This window comes from Hyperolius riggenbachi, chromosome 9 (genome assembly GCF_040937935.1).
Source record: "Hyperolius riggenbachi isolate aHypRig1 chromosome 9, aHypRig1.pri, whole genome shotgun sequence".
NCBI classification, from domain to species: Eukaryota; Metazoa; Chordata; class Amphibia; order Anura; family Hyperoliidae; genus Hyperolius; species Hyperolius riggenbachi.
Genome location: NC_090654.1, coordinates 272,653,386 through 272,673,440, shown reverse-complemented (window position 1 = coordinate 272,673,440; position 20,055 = coordinate 272,653,386). Strand labels below are relative to the sequence as shown.

General features: G+C 48.4%; 1 protein-coding gene across 4 annotated transcripts in view; it reads left to right on the top strand.

Annotated features, from left to right (window-relative positions):
- Positions 1-6,634: 6,634 nt before the first annotated feature.
- The window catches only part of TTC7B (tetratricopeptide repeat domain 7B), a 215,793-nt gene continuing 202,372 nt past the window's right edge, over positions 6,635-20,055 (top strand). Inside the window, exons 1-2 of one of the 4 annotated variants that reach the window (XM_068254574.1) lie at positions 6,635-6,981; positions 8,791-8,945. In XM_068254574.1, the coding sequence (XP_068110675.1) occupies positions 6,861-6,981; positions 8,791-8,945 (276 nt within the window). In that variant the 5' untranslated portion in view covers positions 6,635-6,860. The remainder of the gene's footprint in view (positions 6,982-8,790; positions 8,946-20,055) is intronic. The other 3 variants (XM_068254575.1, XM_068254576.1, XM_068254577.1) reach the window with 3 other exon arrangements.

Genomic DNA, 20,055 nt, shown 5'->3' with positions numbered 1-20,055 from the left:
ACTTCTCATCCAGGTCAGTATGCAGGATACTGAGGTATTTGCTCTGTTTGCTGGGGTGGGTGGGCTGTCAATGTTAAGTCTTTGATTATATTGTGCATAGGTTAAAGCCAGAACCTGAACTCTGGCTTGCCAATGTGAGAAGTGGCCAGCTACTGTGGCCAATACGTGAAGAACCTCAAAATAAGTCAATTTTCGTTTTTTGGCCAGCCAGAATGCGACCTTACCAAAGATGGCCAGCCAAGTCCCAAAGAAAGGGACAAAGTTCAGCAGCGGCAGTATCGGTGATTTCCAGGCTCTTCAACCTGCCCCCATTTTGCCCTGGTGTCCTCTCACCTCTCCATACTATAACTCCGTCCCTCCACTCTTTATGTCCTCTCACTCTGATGGGAAGAAAATAGAGTGAAACAGTTTTGATGTCCTGTGCCAAACGTAGGTATGTTGTCGTCCTGGACCTGCACATTGTCATCCTAAATAGCATTGTGATGAAGGACAAGTTCACAGCCCTTCAAGCAGTGTACCTGTGTGTGGCCTCTGCACAGTGGCGTAGTTAAAGAGACACTAAAGCGAGACTAAATCTCGCTTCAGGTCTTATATATAGCAGGGGCACGTGTGCCCCTGCTAAAACGCCGCTATCCCGCGGCTTAACGGGGGTCCCTTCACCCCCAACCCACCCCCCGCAAAAGTTGGTCGTAAAATGGTCGCTGGTAATCATCTTCCTGGAGGCAGGGCTAACGGCTGCAGCCCTGCCTCCCAGCGCGTCTATCAGACGCGCATCGCCGCCTCTCCCCCGCCCCTCTCAGTGAAGGAAGACTGAGAGGGGCGGGGGAGAGGCGGAGATACGCGTCTGACAGACGCGCATGGGGCAGGGCTGCGGCGGTTAGCCCTGCCCCAACCAGGAAGCGCTCCCCCGCTGCACGGAGGGGGTTTGGGGGGACAGGGACCCCCGTTAAGCCGCGCTATAGCGGCGTTTTAGCAGGGGCACGCGTGCCCCTGCTAGCTATGAGGTCTGAAGCGAGATCTATTCTCGCTTCAGACTCTCTTTAAGGAGCTGTGGGCCCTGATGCAAGTTTTACAATGGGGCCCCCCAAACATTCTATACATAGCAATTGATACGGCGCACCAAAACCTGCCAATGGCAGCTACAGTGTTAGAGGTGCAAGAAGGGGATGGGGAATAGCTTGTTAATGATTACCACTGTTCAAAGCATCTATAGAAGTGATTATTATGAGCATAGGACCAACAGAGAGCTAATACTGTAGTTGAAGGAGGGCCCTTCAGGGGCTCCTCTGGCCCAAGGGCCCCGATGCGGTCGCTACCTCTGCACCCCTTATTGCTACGCCCCTGCCTCTGCAGCTTTTTATTGCAGCCCCTGCTTTGCCGTTCGCTGCCATAAACTCTGCTGATTTACTTTTCTGATTTATTTACTTTCTTCAGAACTTGGCTGGCCAGCTCTGGTCAAGTCGCGTTCTGGCCTGCCAAAGTCTGAATGGAGCAAGCTCTTTGCGTATTGACCGCATCAGTTGGCACCTACGTATATTGGCCAGCCAACTCCCAAAGTGGCCAACTTCAGGATCTGGCCATACAGCACCTTTGCCCTTATTTGCCCCTGATGAAGCCCCATGGTTGGGGCCAAACCTGTAGGGTCACCACCTGAACCGTTTGCGGGAAATTGCACAGAATCACCCCTAGTGAAAACAAGCCCTCAGTATACGAATAACAGTTTGACCCTCTCATACAGTTAGTGTATATGTATGTATTATAATTATTTATTTTTTGTGGCAAAGTTATCTAAAATTAAACTCATTCAGGAGACAAGACAATTAATTTTACAACATATTTTCAGCCTGGGCACACTGGATGTTGTGACGGGCGATATTCTTGAGGTATGTGTGGCCTGTGGCTACAGGCAGAGCTGGATAACATGAAAAAAAAATGAAAAGGGCTATAATCAGGTATGAAAAGGACTGGAACCCCTTATGTTTGGGCCCCATAGCACCTCCTATGAATGTTGGGACTATGCTGGTTCTTTCTGTATCACTCCCGCTTTCCTGCCACATATGAGATTTCCAAAAACAATTATCATATACAGTCATGCAGCCCACCTACCCTTCCGGGTCTCTATTTGTTCATGGAGGGACACACTCAGATTTTCACTAAAAAGGCCATAGTCTGAAGTCCATCTTGGCGTGCAATCAGAAAGCAGTGAGCGGTGCTGGAGGCAGAGCAGCTTGGTGGCATGTGAACTTGGCAAGGAGCCCGGAAGGAGGTGAGTTTTTTTTTTTCCCATGATTCCCGCTGCCATAAATCTTTGCAAAGAAGGGGGGAGCACAGCGGGGGGCCCCAAATAGAGGGAAAAGTCTGGCCCCCTTCCCCGCGACTGAACTGAGTCCAAGCGTGTCCTCCGCTCCCCCCTCCTTCACAGTAATCCCCCAGCCTGCTAAACCTATGGCTCCTATAAAAGGCTACCTATACGTGTACATATATTGTTGGTGCAGGTGTTATCGGCACAGAGTGAAGCTGAAAGACTGCTTATCCCGCTCTTGCACAAACTCGTTACTGCAAGCAGCGCTGGCACAGAAACGATCAACACAGCACTGCGCCAAGAATAGGTGCTTCGATCTATACGATGGACACTATGGCTGGCTACCTATACTGGGGCACCTATACCTGGCTACCTATACTGGGGAGCTAAATACCACATCACAAATAACATTATCGAGCCACTCCCTGCTTGCTGCACTTTGGTCAAAATTCACTAATTTGTAAGAAATAGGGGGCCCAGCATGAAACACTAATGCTAAAATTGCACTCCAGGACCCTCATCCACAGCCTTCGGCTGCTGGGAGTTGGGCACGGCATTCAGTTAGGCTACCACCTCCACTCCTGAAACTTTAATAAACCTGCTGGGTCTCCTATTTATTCTTAGAACAAGCAACCAATCCACTGGAGTCTCAAAATGTCAATAGCTTTATTACAAAACTGCATACAAAACCCCTTTTACCCCACTAAAAAGAGCAGCCTATGATGTATCAAACACCAGATACACAGCCGGCATGTGTCATACACACAACCATGCACATCAACCACACATTCCTGCATAAAGTCCATTAGACTCCCGGGAGTAATGAAACCTCATCATGGATATCCATAGACAAGAATATACTGCTGGGTAATGTGGGTTAGAGTCCGGAATAAACTCTTCAATCAAGCTGGGCTGAGATAAACAATATCAGTTGTATTGTGCATGCATGCAGCACGATTCAATAGACAGCAAAGCAAGCGGTAACTGGGCTGAGGCAGAGCTAAGCAGACAGGCAGAAGCACAAGAGCGTGGTCTGGAGGGCTCACACTGATGTGGAGCTGGCCAATCAGTAGAGCGGAGAGGAGTGGCTATGCCTGGGAGAGGAGGAGTAGAGGAGCTTAAAACAACGTGACGGTGCCGCTCACGTGACCGTCTGAAGAAGCCCGGAAGCACGGGCGATACTAGTTACGGAGTGAGAGCAGCGTGATAGCGTCATCTCCGTGCACAACCTGGAAGCGACTCGGAAACTGAACTGAGCGGCGGCTGAGGCATGCAGCTATATGGGAAAAATGGACACTTCAGCGCTCTACCGGTGATGTATTTACCAGCGGAGTGACACAGATACGGAGGAGACCCGTTATGGTGGTGAGAGCCCGCCTGGGCACCGTAGTTCACTGGTTGGAGGTGGTGTGAGCCCTCCAGACCACGCTCTTGTGCTTCTGCCTGTCTGCTTAGCTCTGCCTCAGCCCAGTTACCGCTTGCTTTGCTGTCTATTGAATCGTGCTGCATGCATGCACAATACAACTGATATTGTTTATCTCAGCCCAGCTTGATTGAAGAGTTTATTCCGGACTCTAACCCACATTACCCAGCAGTATATTCTTGTCTATGGATATCCATGATGAGGTTTCATTACTCCCGGGAGTCTAATGGACTTTATGCAGGAATGTGTGGTTGATGTGCATGGTTGTGTGTATGACACATGCCGGCTGTGTATCTGGTGTTTGATACATCATAGGCTGCTCTTTTTAGTGGGGTAAAAGGGGTTTTGTATGCAGTTTTGTAATAAAGCTATTGACATTTTGAGACTCCAGTGGATTGGTTGCTTGTTCTTGGTCTATTTTACCACTGTGAGGCTCCCCTTGATTGGGGTTTTGTCACTTTCATAAAAACCTAGCGCATGGTACTAATTGGTTGGTTTTATATTTATTCTTAGAAGTTAGTAGACACGTCCAAATTGCTGCGAGCAGGGAGTGGCCATAATTCCCCTCAACTAAACCAGCGCCATGAATAGCACTCAAGGCTTGCCTTGCAGCACTGGGTCCCTGGTTCGAATCACAGCCAGAACAGACAATTCTGCACGATATGGCTCAGCAGTAGCCTAACTAGGGAGCTTGGGGCCCTGGTGTGAATTTTACATGGGGCCCCAAGCACTCTATGGATATGAGGCCCCAGGGGCGTTGCTAGCCCTAAAAAGCAGTGGCACGTGCCCCGGATGTCCTGCAGGCAGAGTGGCTCAATGGTGGGCATGCCGGGAGCAGTGGTGCATCAATCGGGGGTATTCTGGGCACTGTGATGCCTCTATGTGGGCATTCTGGGTGCTGTGGTGCCATGCTGGACCTGTGATGCCTTTATAGGAGCATGCAGGGAGCTGTGGTTCTTCTATGGGGGCATGCTGGGAGTTGTGGTGCCTCAGTGGAAGGCCCGTGGGAGCATGAGAGGAGGTCCACTAGAAGGTCAGGTAAAGCTATGGGGGGGGGGGGGGGGGGGGATTGCCAGACAACCTAGAAGCAGGCCAGTAAAGCCAAATCAGCCAGCACATAAGCTAGATAAATCTGCCCTAGTTATATTTTAGTGACACTGCCTATTTATGTGATACTAGGCATAAGCCCACATGGGCGCTAGGGCTCAGTTGCAACCCCTCATCACCACCACGCCCATGCCGCAAGCCACCCTCCCCGCTGCACGTGTGCACACAATCGCGCTCCTCCTGCTCTCCAAAGTCCGCCCGCATGCCACACAACATGCGCAGTAGCGCAGACACAGGGACAGGAGAGGACGCAAAGACACAGGGATTTTATTATAGAAGATGCTGCGTTTTGGGTTTTTTTTTTTAATGAATGGAGAGGTGGCTTCATCCATCATTTTGCTGGGCAGTCCTTAGACTGCTGTTAAGTTCATGTAAATTTGGCTACAGCCATAACCACACCCACATTATGGTGTGTGGCCACACCCATTTTCTGGCTGGAGAGCACAAAAGTGCCCTGGATCTCTTAGAATCCTAGATGTGCCCCTGTGAAGCTATCAAGGACATCTGCAGTGTCAGAGAGGTGTAATCAGAGTAACAAAACAGCACTATGCAATGCACATACTGAGTGTTCACTATCAGCACCGCACAAATAAAAAGCTAATAAGCTAAAGAGGGCCCCTAGTGGGCCCCGGTGCGGTTGAAACCTCTGCATCCCTTATGTTACGCTACAGTGGCTCTGGATAACTGACACTGCAGTGAGGGGCCCAGGGCTTCTGGGGGCCCTGGTTCCCCCAAAAGCGCTGAAAGGGCCGCATGTGCTGGCTGTGGGCCTGTGGCACACTAACCAGCACACAGTGTTCCAGCACTGAGAGAAGAGTGACTGGAACATGGGGAGCAGATGAGTGAGCCTGCTACAGCAGACATTCTATACTGGGGCACCACTTATATCTGGCTACAGGCTACCTATACTGGGCCACCACCTGTAACTGGCTACCTATACTGGGGCTGGAACCACCTATACCTGGCTACCTATACTGGGGCACCACCTATACTTAGCTTGTTAACCATGGACTAGCTGTATTTTGCTAGTATTTGGCTCCACCCACAACATGCCATGGTCACTCCCACTTTTTGCCACATCACGCTGTGCATGCCGTTTTCTTAAAGGGGAACTGAAGAGAGAGGTATATGGAGGCTGTCATGTTTATTTCCTTTTAGACAATACCAGTTGCCTGGCAGCCCTGCTGATCCTCTGCCTCTAATACTATTAGCCACAGCCCCTGAACAAGCATGCAGCAGATCAGGTGTTTCAGTGGTTCAGACTTATAAGTCTGTCATGACAAGACTAGCTGCATGCTTGTTTCTGGTTTTAATCAGATACTACTGCAGAGAAATAGACCAGCAGGGCTGCCAGGCAACTGGTATTGATTAAAAGGAAATAAACATGACAGCCTCCATATACCTCTCTCTTCAGTTCCCCTTTAAGTGTCGGAGCCATGCACATTTTTCGCCGTAGCGCACTTCACGGACACGGTGGTGGGGTGGCTAGTGGGCGGGGACAGTAACCAGTGGGTGGGAACAGGGGGGGGGGGGGTTAGGCCTAATGATGTGTGAGGTGCCCCAAAATTTCTGATGGCAGCCCTGCTGATAGCTGCTGGTAGGTGTAGCAGTACCGGTATCCATGCAGTTGCATGCTGTTTGTGTTCCCCACTTCCCCTCTATGGCCAACAGGTGTCACTGTTTTTTAGTCATTGCTATTAATAGCACCTGTCGTTTCCTGTCGGCAGGTGGCGCTGTGATAAAAATAAACTAATAGAGCGTCCGCAGTTCCTTCTGTTGCCTGGCTGATACGTGTAAAGGGACTGCAGTTCCTACTGTGGCCAGCAGACACCGCTGTTGCATTGGTTTATATGTATAGATCGGCTGCAGTTCCTCACTGTGGTCGGCAGGAGTCGCTGTGGCCTGGCTGATACGTGTAGATCGGCTGCAGTTCCTCACTGTGGTCGGCAGGAGTCGCTGTGTCTGGCCCGGCGGCCTGTGCTGGGCTCTGCGGGCTCCGGTTCCGGGTGAGGTTTGGGTCGGGTGGACATGGCGGCCAGGAAGGCCGGTTCCCGGCTGGAGCTGGAGATAGAGCGATGCAGATCGGACTGTCAGTGGGATCGGATCCCGGAGCTCGTCAAGCAGCTTTCCGCCAAACTCATCTCCAACGGTGCGGAGACCCCGGCCTGTCCCCGGGGGGAAGGAGGGGGTGACACCGGCTGCCGGGGACTCCATAACTTCCTCCATATGTGACACAGAGCTCTGACTGTGGGGGGCCCCAATACTGCTCCCAACTGTATATATTACTCTGTGTTCATATTTCACCCCCATATAATCTTGCCTCATACTGATCTGTACATTGTACCCCTATATGGAACATTGCCCCCCCTGTATTATATTGTACCTCTGTAGACTCTGTCCTCCTCTGTGTTTCATTGTACCACTCTATGGAACAGTGGCCCCCTACCCCTGTGTTGTTCTGTGTCGTCCTATGTGGTCACTGTAATGAGTGGCTGTTCCTGTGTCCCCCTGTGTGGTCAGTGTAATGATCGGCTGATCCTGTGTCCCCCTATGTAGTCACTGTAATGATTGGCTGTTCCTGTGTCCCCCTGTGTGGTCAGTGTAATGATCGGTTGATCCTGTGTTCCCTTGTGTGGTCAGTGTAATGATTGGCTTCTCCTGTGTCCCCCTGTGTGGTCAGTGTAATGATCGGCTGATCCTGTGTCCCCCTGTGTGGTCAGTGTAATGATCGGCTGATCCTGTGTCCCCCTATGTGGTCAGTGTAATGATTGGATGTTCCTGTGTCTCCCTGTGTGGTCAGTGTAATGATCGGTTGATCTGTGTTCCCCTGTGTGGCCAGTGTAATGATTGGCTGTTCCTGTGTCCCCCTGTGTGGTCAGTGTAATGATTGGCTGTTCCAGTGTCCCCCTGTGTGGTCAGTGTAATGATTGGCTGTTCCAGTGTCCCCCTGTGTGGTCAGTGTAATGATTGGCTGTTCCTGTGTCCCCCTATATGGTCAGTGTAATGATTGGCTGTTCCCGTGTCCCCAATGTGGCCAGTGTAATGATTGGCTGTTCCTGTGTCCCCCTATGCGGCCAGTGTAATGATTGGCTGTTCCTGTGTCCCCCTATGCGGCCAGTGTAATGATTGGCTGTTCCTGTGTCCCCCTATGCGGCCAGTGTAATGATTGGCTGTTCCCGTGTCCCCCTATGTGGTCAGTGTAATGATTGGCTGTTCCCCTGTGTGGCCAGTGTAATGATTGGCTGTTCCCGTGTCCCATATGTGGCCAGTGTAATGATTGGCTGTTCCCGTGTCCCCTATGTGGCCAGTGTAATGATTGGCTGTTCCCGTGGCCAGTGTAATGAGTGGCTGTTCCCGTGTCCCCTATGTGGCCAGTGTAATGATTGGCTGTTCCCGTGCCCCCTATGTGGTCAGTGTAATGATTGGCTGTTCCTGTGTCCCCCTATGTGGTCAGTGTAGTAAGGAACATTGCACCCCCACGTTACTTTGTACCTCTGTATAGACACTGTCCCCCCCCCCCCCCCCCCCCCGTGTTACATTTTACCCCTCTGTAGAACACTGTCCGCCCTCTGTGTTACATTGTACCCCTGTGTAGACACTCTTACCATCGGTTAGTGGATAGATAAGGGCTCTTCCTCTGACGCAGGAGCCCTGGGTTCAAATCTCGGCTCTTCCTGTTCAGCAAGCCAGCACCTATTCTGTAAGGAGACCTTGGGCAAGACTCCCTAACACTGCTACTGCCTATAGAGCGCCCCATACTGGCTGCGATTCAAGCGGTTTGAATCCTCCAGGAGAAAAGTGCAATAAATAAATAAATGTTATTTGTCTTGGTACATTGTATCTCTCTATAGACCCTGTCCCCTCCCTCTGTGTTGCATTATACCCCTGTATGGATGGAGGATGGTGATAATTATTGATGATGGAGCATGGAGTAATGGCACATGTCTTCCCCTCACAGATGACATGGCTGAGCTGCTGCTGGGGGAAGCCAAGCTAGAGCAATATCTGAAGGAGAACCCAGTGAAGCAAGGAACCAGCCCCCGGGGCCCCCGGCCGAAGCTGACCGATGTCCGCAAACACCTCACTGCCGCCCTGGACCGAGGGAACCTGAAGGTACCGCCCCACCTCTGCAGTGGCATCTCCGGAAATCATGGGGGGTACACAATAAACCGCGGCAATCAGAATAACGTGTACAATGCATTCTGTTCTGGTTGTGGTTCGTAAAAAGGCATTCCGTATGTTATTCTGCTCACCGCAGTTTCGTGAATTCACCTCATTGCGGCTCATAATGGGGGGTGGTGGATGAGATGCAAAATATTCAGCTTACATGCAGATTTGTGCAACATGTATGCAGCGAAGAATTGGGCCAATCAAAAACAGCAGGAAGTGTAGATTGGCAGGTCTAAGCTGCATATTATTTGCATAAAATTTGCATGCGAACCTTCATTTTTAGCATCTCATTGATTATCTCTACCTCTCTACTGTATCTTGGGGGGAGGAGATGTGGCATCTGTAACCGGAGCAGTGCTTTTCAGCGCTGCTAGATTTGGGTGCAGCCGGCGCCTCCATAGACTACAATAGGAATCATTCCTATTGCAGCGCTCAGTGAGGAACGTCGGCTCCGTCAGAGACGAGCCGAGGTTGCTTGAAAAACACAATAATTCGGCCTCCAGCAATCGCTGGAAGCCGAATTATTTCATTCCCCCACTATCCATGGCGGCCTGGAGGGGGAATAGTAATTAAATCGGCCCGGACTTGTGCAGAAGCAGGATCAGCAATATGCCGCTGTATCCTGCGCCCAAGTCTCCAGCGCCGATTTCAAATGTACTCTCTGTAACAGCCAATCAGATTCCAGGCTGGCAGAGAATCGTCTATGGCTGAGTTGCGATCTACCGGTAGATCGTGATCTACCTTACCTAATGGGTACCGTGCTCTGTGGACAGGCATTTGTGATAACCTGATTATCCTTAAAGAGAACCCGAGGTGGGTTCTGACAATGCTATCAGCATACAGAGGCTAGGTCTGCTTATACTGCCCAGGCTCTGTTGCTATCTCAATCCCCCCTAAGTTCCCCCTGCGCTCTGCTATGCCCCCATAAATCACAGCCGCGCTGTCCACACGCAGCGTGTCGCAGCGGGCTGTGTTTACCTCTGTAGTGTCACTCTCTCCGCTCCCCCGCCTCCTGCATAGCACCGGTCCCCGCCTGCGTCCCTCCCCTCCAATCAGCGGGGAGGGAAGGGGCGTGGGCGGGGACTGGAGCTATGCAGGAGGCAGGGGGGCCACCAGACTGACACTACATAGGTAAACACAGCACGCTGCGTGTGGACAGCGCGGCTGTGATTTATGGGGACATAGCAGAGCGCAGGGGGAACTTAGGGGGGATTGATATAGCAACAGAGGCTGGGCAATATAAGCAGACCCAGCCTCTGTATGCTGATAGCATTGTCAGAACCCCACCTCGGGGACTTTTAGATCAAGCCGACGAGGATTTTGTATGACACTGTTTATACACTTTAACATAACAGAAGCCCTTTTTTCCTGACTGGTTCTCTTTAATTTTCCCAGGGAGATTGGTTCTTATGGACAGTACTCTTTATTGGTCGTTTGTTGCAATTCGAACAAAACATTTTGCAAGTCAGGGAGCATAACTGCAGACTAGGCTGCTATTGAAGTATTGGCTGGTACCAGGGTCGTCACTCATTGGTTAGGTTCTGCTGGCTTGTGTCACAATGATTTTTTACCATTGCAGCTGAAATGCACAATTGTTTAGGCCAGAGACAGATCTTCTGTAAAGTCCTGTGGCTGAATACCAGCATTTGTAACAGATGGGAGACGGCATAGCTGCTGAGTGTGCCTGTCCTCCTGATGGAGGATTTTCTGAAATTAAACTGACAACTGAAGTGAGAGGTATATGGAGGCTGCCATATTTATTTCCTTTTACACAATACCAGTTGCCTGGCTGCCCTGCTGATCCTCTGCCTCTAATACTTTTAGCCATAGCCCCTGAACAAGCATGCAGCAGATCAGATGTTTCTGACATTTTTGTCAGATCTGACAAGATTAGCTGCATGCTTGTTTCTGGTGTGATTCAGACACTGCTGCAGCCAAGTAGATCAGCAGGGCTGTCTTGTATTGTTTAAAAAGAAATAAATATGGCAGCCTCCATATCCCTCTCACTACAGTGGTCCTTTAACTACTTTGGCCTTTTGGACGTTGCTATTACGTCCAAAAGGCTGCTGCTGCTGTGTTGCTCGCCCACGAGTGCCCGTGCCGCCGCTCGTTACCCCAGAGATCAATGAATGGGAACATAGTTCACATACATTTTATAGTTCACATTCATTGATCAAAGTCCCCGTTAGAAAGACCAACGGGCTTCTTTCAGAAGCCCCAATCTTTCTAAAGAAAAAAAAAAAAAAAAAGTTCCCTCCTCCCTCCACTTCCTGTAAGCGAGAGAGCTTGCTAAGAAAAAACTTTTTGACTGTGGCCAAATCTATTACATTTAAAATTAACTGTTTACCCCCCACACTCCAAACAATCCCCAAATACATTTTTTTTAAATAAAAAAATAAAAACTACAATGAAAAAAACAAAACATAAATAGTTACTTATGGGTCTGAACTTTTTTAATATGCACGTGAAGAGGGAATATTACTATTATTTTTTAAATTTATAGGCTTGTAAATAGTGACGGACGCAAAACTGAAAAAATGCACCTTTATTTCCAAATAAAATATTGGCGCCATACATTGTTAAAAGGACATAATTTAAATGTTGTAATAACTGGGACAAATGGGCAAATAAAATACGTGGGGTAGCATGTATTATTTTAACGCTATAATGGCCGAAAACTGAGAAATAAGGATTTTTTTTCTTAATATTCCTGTTAAAATGCATTCTTTGCAAAATGTACCACCCAAAGAAAGCCTCATTGGTGGCGGAAAAAACAAGATATAGATCAATTCATTGTGATAAAGTTATTGGCGAATGAATGGGAGATGAAAATTGCTCAGATGCATAAGGTGAAAAACTACTGAAGGCTGAATGCTGAATTGCAATCAAGTGTGGTTATATTTTGTCTGGATTTAATCACATTGATTGTATTAAAGTGGAACTGAACTCAGAATTTCCTCTTTCCTCTAAAAGGTTAGCTACAGGACCGAGGAGTCAGAGCAATTTTTGGTAACCTGGAGTTGGAGTCAGGGGAAAAAGAATGCTCCGACTCGTAATAAAAAAAAAGATGTTCTATTTCTCAGATAAGTCCACAAGAATGAAATAAACTAATCAAAAAATTGTTACTTATGCTGCTTCAATAAAGCAGTCCCTGTATTTCCAAAGTCAGATATACATATCTGATTGTGACTGTATATATGATGTGTACACAGGAATCTTTTATATATGATAACATCTCTGCTGTATGAGTAAAGTCTGATGTGTAATTGTTTCACTAGTAGGGATGCAAATCACTCTGTGTTGATGCAGGTTTATGGAAATGTTGTATGCAAATTTATGGATTCCCTTTTGCTCATGAAATCAGTTTGATATGTTAATTTGGGGTTGGTGATTATGAATTAAGTTACACAAGGACGTGCGTGGTCACGGCCGCACAGGCGCAGTCGTGTGTACTCAGCATATAGTCCAGAGCTGGGGTAGGGAACCTATGGCTAGGGAGTGGTTCTTTTGATGGCTACATCTGGCTCACATACAAATCAGTATTTATTTATTTATTGTATTTATAAAGCGCCAACATATTACGCAGCGCTGGACAATAAATAGGGTTACATACAATATTTAGGGGTCACATACCGCAATACGACAATACAGGAATATATGGAAGCCAGATCACACAGCATAGTATGAGCACAAGGTAATGCTTAGTCACTGGATGGGGGTATGGAGATTAGGCAAGTTAGGTTCACTCAGATGCCTAGCATGGGTTCACAGTAATGGAGGTGCATGATCAGGTAGGACACAAAAGGATTAGGACCCTGCCCAAAGGCTTACAATCTAGAGGGAGAGGTAAGGACCCGGAAGGTAGGGGACCAGAGTTCAGCTGTGGGTTTAGAGCACTTGTGAGAGGTAGTAGATCAGAGTGAAAAGGTGAATTTTGAGGGCTTTCTTGAAGATGTTAAGTAGGGGTTAATTCACTAAGCTACACTGATCAAGCTGCACAGCTTAGTGTGGCAGCGCAAATAAAATGTTCAAAGTAGTGCACGTTACTTCTGTAGCATGCACTACTAACTTACTCGTGCTACCCCAAAACTAATGGCTACTTCAGTTGTCCCACTCTGGGCGCTGTCAGGTCCAGTGACTTTGTAGGACGAGATCCCCGCACTTTGATTGGCCCAATAGGCTGTCTGTCACTTGACAAGTAGCCTATTGGGCCAAAGTGCGGGGATCTCGTCCTACAAAGTGAATCCACCCCCAAGTCAGCTAGCTAATTGTACAAGCTGTTAGTCGTTATTTCTCCTGTCTGGCTCTCAGGGAAATTGCTGATGATGCTGAAACCCAAGAGAAGCTGCAGGCGTGTCTGACAGTTCCGCTGCCCAGCGGATCAACTATATACACATCACCATGGCAACAGGGACGCGAGCCCTACTGTCCCAGTTTGAAACATATTGTATGGCTCTCACGGAATTACATTTTAAAATATGTGGTGTCTATGGCTCTCTCAGCCAAAAAAGGTTCCTGACACCTTGTCCAAAAGCTTTCCTCCTTGGGAAGTTCACTTCGGGTTTACTTTAATTTTATAAAAAAAAAACAACAACAAAAAATTTCTATGTTAATTAGTAGTTAGCTATGAATTTTCAAAAACTGACTAAGGCCTGGTCCACAATAGGTCCGGAATCTTATCCGTGGGTCCGTTTTTAAAACCTGATGAAAACCGGAGCCACGGATAGCAATGTTAAAAAATAGCAGCTGTCTTCACCCAAACAAACAGCGGATCCGTCTGCGTGTGCGGGGACCCATTTTCAAAACCTGAACGGAATCTGCTGCATTTTCACGCAACGCATCTGGATCCTGATACACGGAGGGGTAGTGGCAGGCATTGGAAAAACGGATCCCCCTCTACACAGGCAGATTTGGACACAGAAATAGATCCGTTTCTGTGTCACAGCCTGTAGGGAGAGGAGGGCCGCCATGCTGGCAGGGCCGGCTTAAGGGGCCCTGGGTCCCCCCCCTCCGGCGATCACCTCTGCTTCCCGGGGCCCTTGTTAACAAGCTGCAGGAGCAATTACTCACCTCTTCCAGCGGACGGCACAGTCCGGGCACTATTGCCATGTTGTCCTCCACTTCATCTATGATCCGGCACGCATTATTTGTAAACAATTGCCGGGTCATAGAGGAGGTGGAGGACAACATGACAAGAGTGCCCGAACTGTGCTGTCCGCTGGAGGAGGTGAATAATTGTTCCTGCAGCTTTTTAACATGCCCCGGGGAGCAGTGCGAGCGGGGGAGCAGGCAGTATTTAGCAGGCCCAGCGGCGCGGGGCCTCTGCAGAGGTCGGGGCCCTGGGGCAAATGCCCCCTTTGCCTCTATGGGAGCGCCGGCCCTGCATGCTGGAGGGGTATAGCAGGCAGGACGGGGGTGGCAGCGGGTCCCCTGTACCTGCTACTCCTCCAGCTAGTTTCCAAAACTTGTTAAAATGTATAATGGCAGCGAGCAGGGAGCTTACCTACTCCTACTTCCTGCTTCGGTTCATGATCCGGTTCTTTTTAATGAATCGATTCATAGAAAAGAGCCGAACTTCCCATCACGACGTGTTGCTGCCTGCAATGCCGCCCTTCTGCAGTACAGAGGGCGGCATTACCGGCAGTGATGTGTAGTGATGCAAAGTTCGGTTCTTTTCAATGAATCGATTCATTAAAAACAGCAGAAGGAAATGGCAGCACTTCCAAACAGACGCTGCACCTGAATTGACTACCTGCACAAGTATGCAGAGCTCGACTAACGGGCAGGTTACACACCTTGCATTCAAAACAGGTACAGTAAAGGGGGCGTTAGCTTCAGCATAAGTTGTGCACAAATTATCACTAATAGACTCTCCTACGGCGGTGACGTGCCCCAACAGGAGAGACACTAACCACTAATCTAGCAGTGAAACATATCAAAAAGTGAAGCATGTTCAAACAATGAATTCATTAAAAAGAACAGGATCATGAAGCAAAGCAGGGGAAGTAGGAGTAGTAGGCTCCCTGCTCGCTGCCATTCTACATTTTAACAAGTTTTGGAAACTAGCTGGAGGGGTAGCGGGACAGGGACCTTGGTGAGGGAGGGGGGAACATCCCCTCCGACCGCTGCCACCCCCTTCCTGCCTGCTATACCCCTCGGACTGGAAACGTATGCTACAAAAAAAAAAAGGCATTTTTAGGAAACACAGGGGAAGGAAAAAAAAGTTTAGAAAAACGCATCCGTTTAAAACTGATCCGATATGCAATGGACCTAGTGTGGACCTGGCCTAAAGCTAAAATATTTTTTTTTGAGTGGGAGGAGTCAGAAAGGTCCGCTGTGAGTAGATTACTCAGTAGTCTTAAGGTGGCCATACTCTGGTAGATTTGCCATCAGATCCGACCAACAGATAGATCCCTCTGTGAGCGAATCTGATCAGAGAGGGATTGTATGGCTGCCCTTACTGCAAACAGATTGTGAATCGATTTCAGCATGAAACCGATCACAATCTGTGGAGCTGCCGCCGCCCCCTTCCCCTGCATACATTACCTGCTCGGCCGGCGCGAGTCCCCCGGTCTCCGCTGTCCCTTCTCCGTGCTCGGTTCCTCCAGCTTTACTGAACTTCCTGCCGGGGAAGTTTAAACAGTAGAGGGCGCTCTACTGTTTAAAGAGACTCCGTAACAAAAATTGCATCCTGTTTTTCATCATCCTACAAGTTCCAAAAGCTATTCTAATGTGTTCTGGCTTACTGCAGCACGTTCTACTATCACCATCTCTGTAATAAATCAACTTATCTCTCTCTTGTCAGACTTGTCAGGCCTGTGTCTGGAAGGCTGCCAAGTTCTTCAGTGTTGTGGTTCTGTGATGCATCTCCCCCCTCCAGGCCCCTCTCTGCACACTGCCTGTGTATTATTTAGATTAGTGCAGCTTCTCTCTGCTCTATTATCTTTTACAAGCTGGATAAATCCTCCTCTGAGCTGGCTGGGCTTTCACATACTGAGGAATTACATACAGGCACAGCTGTCTGCACTCTGCAGGAAGAAACATCCTGACACTTCAGTGGAAGATAGCTGCAGGGGGAAAGAAACACACAAATGATCTCTTGAGATTCAAAAGGAAGGGTGTATACAGCCTGCTTGTGTATGAATGTATTTTCTATGTGTGGACATACTGTACATCAATCTACTTCCTGTTTTGGTGGCCATTTTGTTTGTTTATAAACAAACTTTTTAAAACTGTTTTTAACCACTTTTAATGCGGCGAGGAGCGGCGAAATTGTGACAGAGGGTAATAGGAGATGTCCCCTAACGCACTGGTATGTTTACTTTTGTGCGATTTTAACAATACAGATTCTCTTTAAGCTTCCTGCCGGGACAGGAAGTTCAGTGAAGCTGGAGGAGCCGAGCACGGAGAAGGGACAGCGGAGACCAGGGGACACGTGCCGGCCGGAGCAGGTAATGTATTGCCGCTAGTGTCGGTTGTCGGGCATTCGAACGCCGCTATCGACGCACTTGCGACCTGCCGGCGATCGAGGGAAATCTTCAGACGAATCGACGGGAACGATTTATTTCGGACGGAAATCGATCATTCTGTCAGCGTTTGCGCAACGATTTCACAGCAGATTCGATCACAGTGATCAAATCTGTATATCGGCGGGAAAATCGTTAGGTTTATGGGCCCCTTTAGAACTGTAGGATTTTTTTATATGGCTGTACGAGGAAAAAGAACAGACATTTAGTATAAGGGCTGGTACTAACCAAGTCTAGATTGTTCACAGATGAGAATGTAGCTTTAGTACAGGTGTCCGCTGAGGTGGCTTACTGATCTTCCATGCTAATGCTGGGTACACAAACGATGCTATTTCCTGTCCGATCGACAGGAATTGGACGATTATTTCCGTCATGTCCGATCTGCTCTTGTTTAACGGGATCGATGTTTCAAAATTATCATGGGAAAACCAATCCCGTTATCAATCGGGAGCAATTTGGACATGTAGACACGATGCAACTTCCTGTCAAATTACCCGTGGATCAAACAGGAAATTGCATCGTGTGTACCCAGCATAAGCGGTAAGAGACGGTTGTTCCTCTCCTCACTACCTCGTATGCCACGCCTTTAGCCCTGTTCTCTTTTTCATAGACCAGGCATGTCCAAAGTCCAGCCTGGGAGCCAAATGCGGCCTGCTGAGCCTTTTCTGGTGGCTCCCAAAGCTCTGTACAGTTTTTAATTCCATGCGGCCCACAGGCTGTAGCTGTGATGCTGTATGCTGGGGCCACCTTATGTCGCCATTCTGCCTCCTCTTTTACTCGGCTGTAGGTTATCAGCCAACTCTGAAGCAGTAACAGCCACTGATTAGCAGCCACCACTGTGCTGCCAGCAGCAGTAACAGCCACTGATTAGCAGCTGTCACTATGTGAGCAGCAGTAACAGCCACTGATTAGCAGCCACCACTGTGCCGCCAGCAGCAGTAACAGCCACTGATTAGCAGCTGTCACTATGTGAGCAGCAGTAACAGCCACTGATTAGCAGCCATCACTATGTGAGCAGCAGTAACAGCCACTGATTAGCAGCCATCACTATGTGAGCAGCAGTAACAGCCGTTGATTAGCAGCTGCCCCTATGCCAGCAGTAGTAGCAGCCACCACTGTGCCAGCAATAGTAACAGCCATTGATTAGCAGCTGCCACTGTGCCAGCAGCAATAACAGCCACTGATTAGCAGATGCCACTGTGCCAGCAGTACAATACCTGCATGCTGAGAGGGACATGCTAACTGCACATGGTATATGAATTATTTTCTGTGGAAATGTTTCATTTGACGAGATCTCACAGGTATAGTGTATCTAACTGCAATCAGCAAAAATTTTGTTTAATGTTGCTAGTTAGTCCCTGTGGTACACTCAAGAACATCAAAATGGCCCTTGGCCTAAAAAAAGTTTGGACAAACCTGTCAGACAAAGAACACTCTGTTGCCTAGCAATATGAGCGTGTGTGTGTGTGTGTGTGTGTGTGTGTGTGTGTGTGTGTACACAACTCGAGATGCGATTTGTGCTTTTACCTCTGTCTCCTCACCTCCTCCTCATTCTTTGTCTTTTATTTTCTCCTTCATTTTTTTTTCTTCATTGTACTGTGTACAGAGACCCAATAATGGTACAATATTTTCCTCAGATACTGCAAATCTGATTGAATGATCGTATCGTAATTAATCGGAAGGGAATTATCTATTTCCATAAATAGCTGGATTTAGGGACTTTCTCTCCTCAGAAATGATTGGAAATTTGGCATTCTGATCAACAAAATTCTGTATTCCAATCGACCATAGAATCGCTTCATGATGATCTTCTCATCATACTGCACCATTTTCTGGTCAATTTGATCGTAAAAATCTGATAAAGTGATCACACCCAAGGAAAATATTGTACCGTTAATGGCTACCTTAACCACTTCGGGACCGGCCGCCTAACCCCCCCCCCTTTAAGGACCAGGGCAATTTGCATGGGGGGGCGCGTTTGGGGGGGGGGGGGGGTCGGCTGGCCGGATCCCGTCTGTGGCTGGCTGGGAATGGTGTCCCCCATGGAGGCAGGTGTCCCCCCTGTAGCTGACAGCTTTTACTCACCTTCCAGGCTCCAGCGATGAGCTGCAGTAGCCACCTCTTCTCCAGCCAGCATCTCCGCTCCAAATGACCCTCAGGTCCGGGTCACGGCTCGGCTTGATGACCTCATCAAGCCGGGACCCGGCGCTGACGTCAGACGGAGCAGAGATGCCGGCCAGAGAAGAGGGGGGCGTTGATCGTCGCTGGAATGGCAGGGAGGTGAGTGGATCCTCTTCTTTCCCCCCTGCCGCCACTGCCACTGTCGAAGTGATTACTACGATCCGCCGGCGATCATAGTGATCACGTGATCAGCAGCCATACGCGATGGCTGCTGATCACTCGGGGGAGATGCCAGCTTTCATATGACAGCTTAATCTCCCCTCTCCGGTGCGCACGATCGCGTCGGGACGTTTTTTTAGTGCGGACGTTGAATCAACGTCCGGTCAGAACGGTAGCACCACCTGCTAGACGTTGATTCAACGTACCTGGTCCGCAAGTGGTTAAAGGGAATCTGTAGCCTAAACAAACAGCCCCAAGGAGTTATTTACAGGGCTGTGGAGTCGGAGTCGTGGAGTCGGGCAATTTTGGGTGCCTGGAGTCGGAGTCGGGAAAAAATGCTCCGACTCCTAATGAATTTGTAACTGTAATTAAAATAGAAAATATGATAAAATGTTCTATTTCTCAGATAATAGTCATTAAAAATAATGTATATATACAGTATATATACAGTAAAAGCTGTGCTTAGTCCACAAAAATGAAATAAACCAATCAAAATTAGTTACTTGTGCTGCTTCAATAAAGCAGTCCCTGTATTTTTAAGGTCAGATATACATATCTGATTGTGACTGTATATATGATGTGTACACAGGAATCTCTTATATATACTAAATAACATCTATGTTGTAAGAATAAAGCCTGATGTGTAGCTGTGTCACTAATACAGATTGTCAATGAGATGGAAATAATTCTGCACTGATGCTGATTTATGCAAATGTATGCACTCCCTTTGCTGATGAAATAAAATAATTTGATATGTTGTTAAAATTTGGTTTGGTGACTACAAATTAAAGGGTACCTGAGACGGATGAAAAGTAAAGTTTTATACATACCTGGGGCTTCCTCCAGCCCCCTTCAGGCTAATCAGTCCCTCGCTGTCCTCCACCACCCGGATCTTCTGATATGAGTACTGGTAATTCAGCCAGTCAGCGCTGTCCGGCTGCATGCCACTCCCACAGCCAGTAACATTCTGTACCTGCGCAATAGTGCTGCACAGGTGTAGTATGCTCCTGGCGGCGGAGTGTGTGCATGCGCACTACGCCCGACTGGCTCAAGTACCTGGACTCATAGCAGAAGATCCAGGTGGTGGAGGAGGACAACGAGGGACTGATTATCCTGAAGGCGGCTGGAGGAAGCCCCAGGTATGTATAAAACTTTAATTTCATCTGTCTCAGGTTTACTTTGTTACA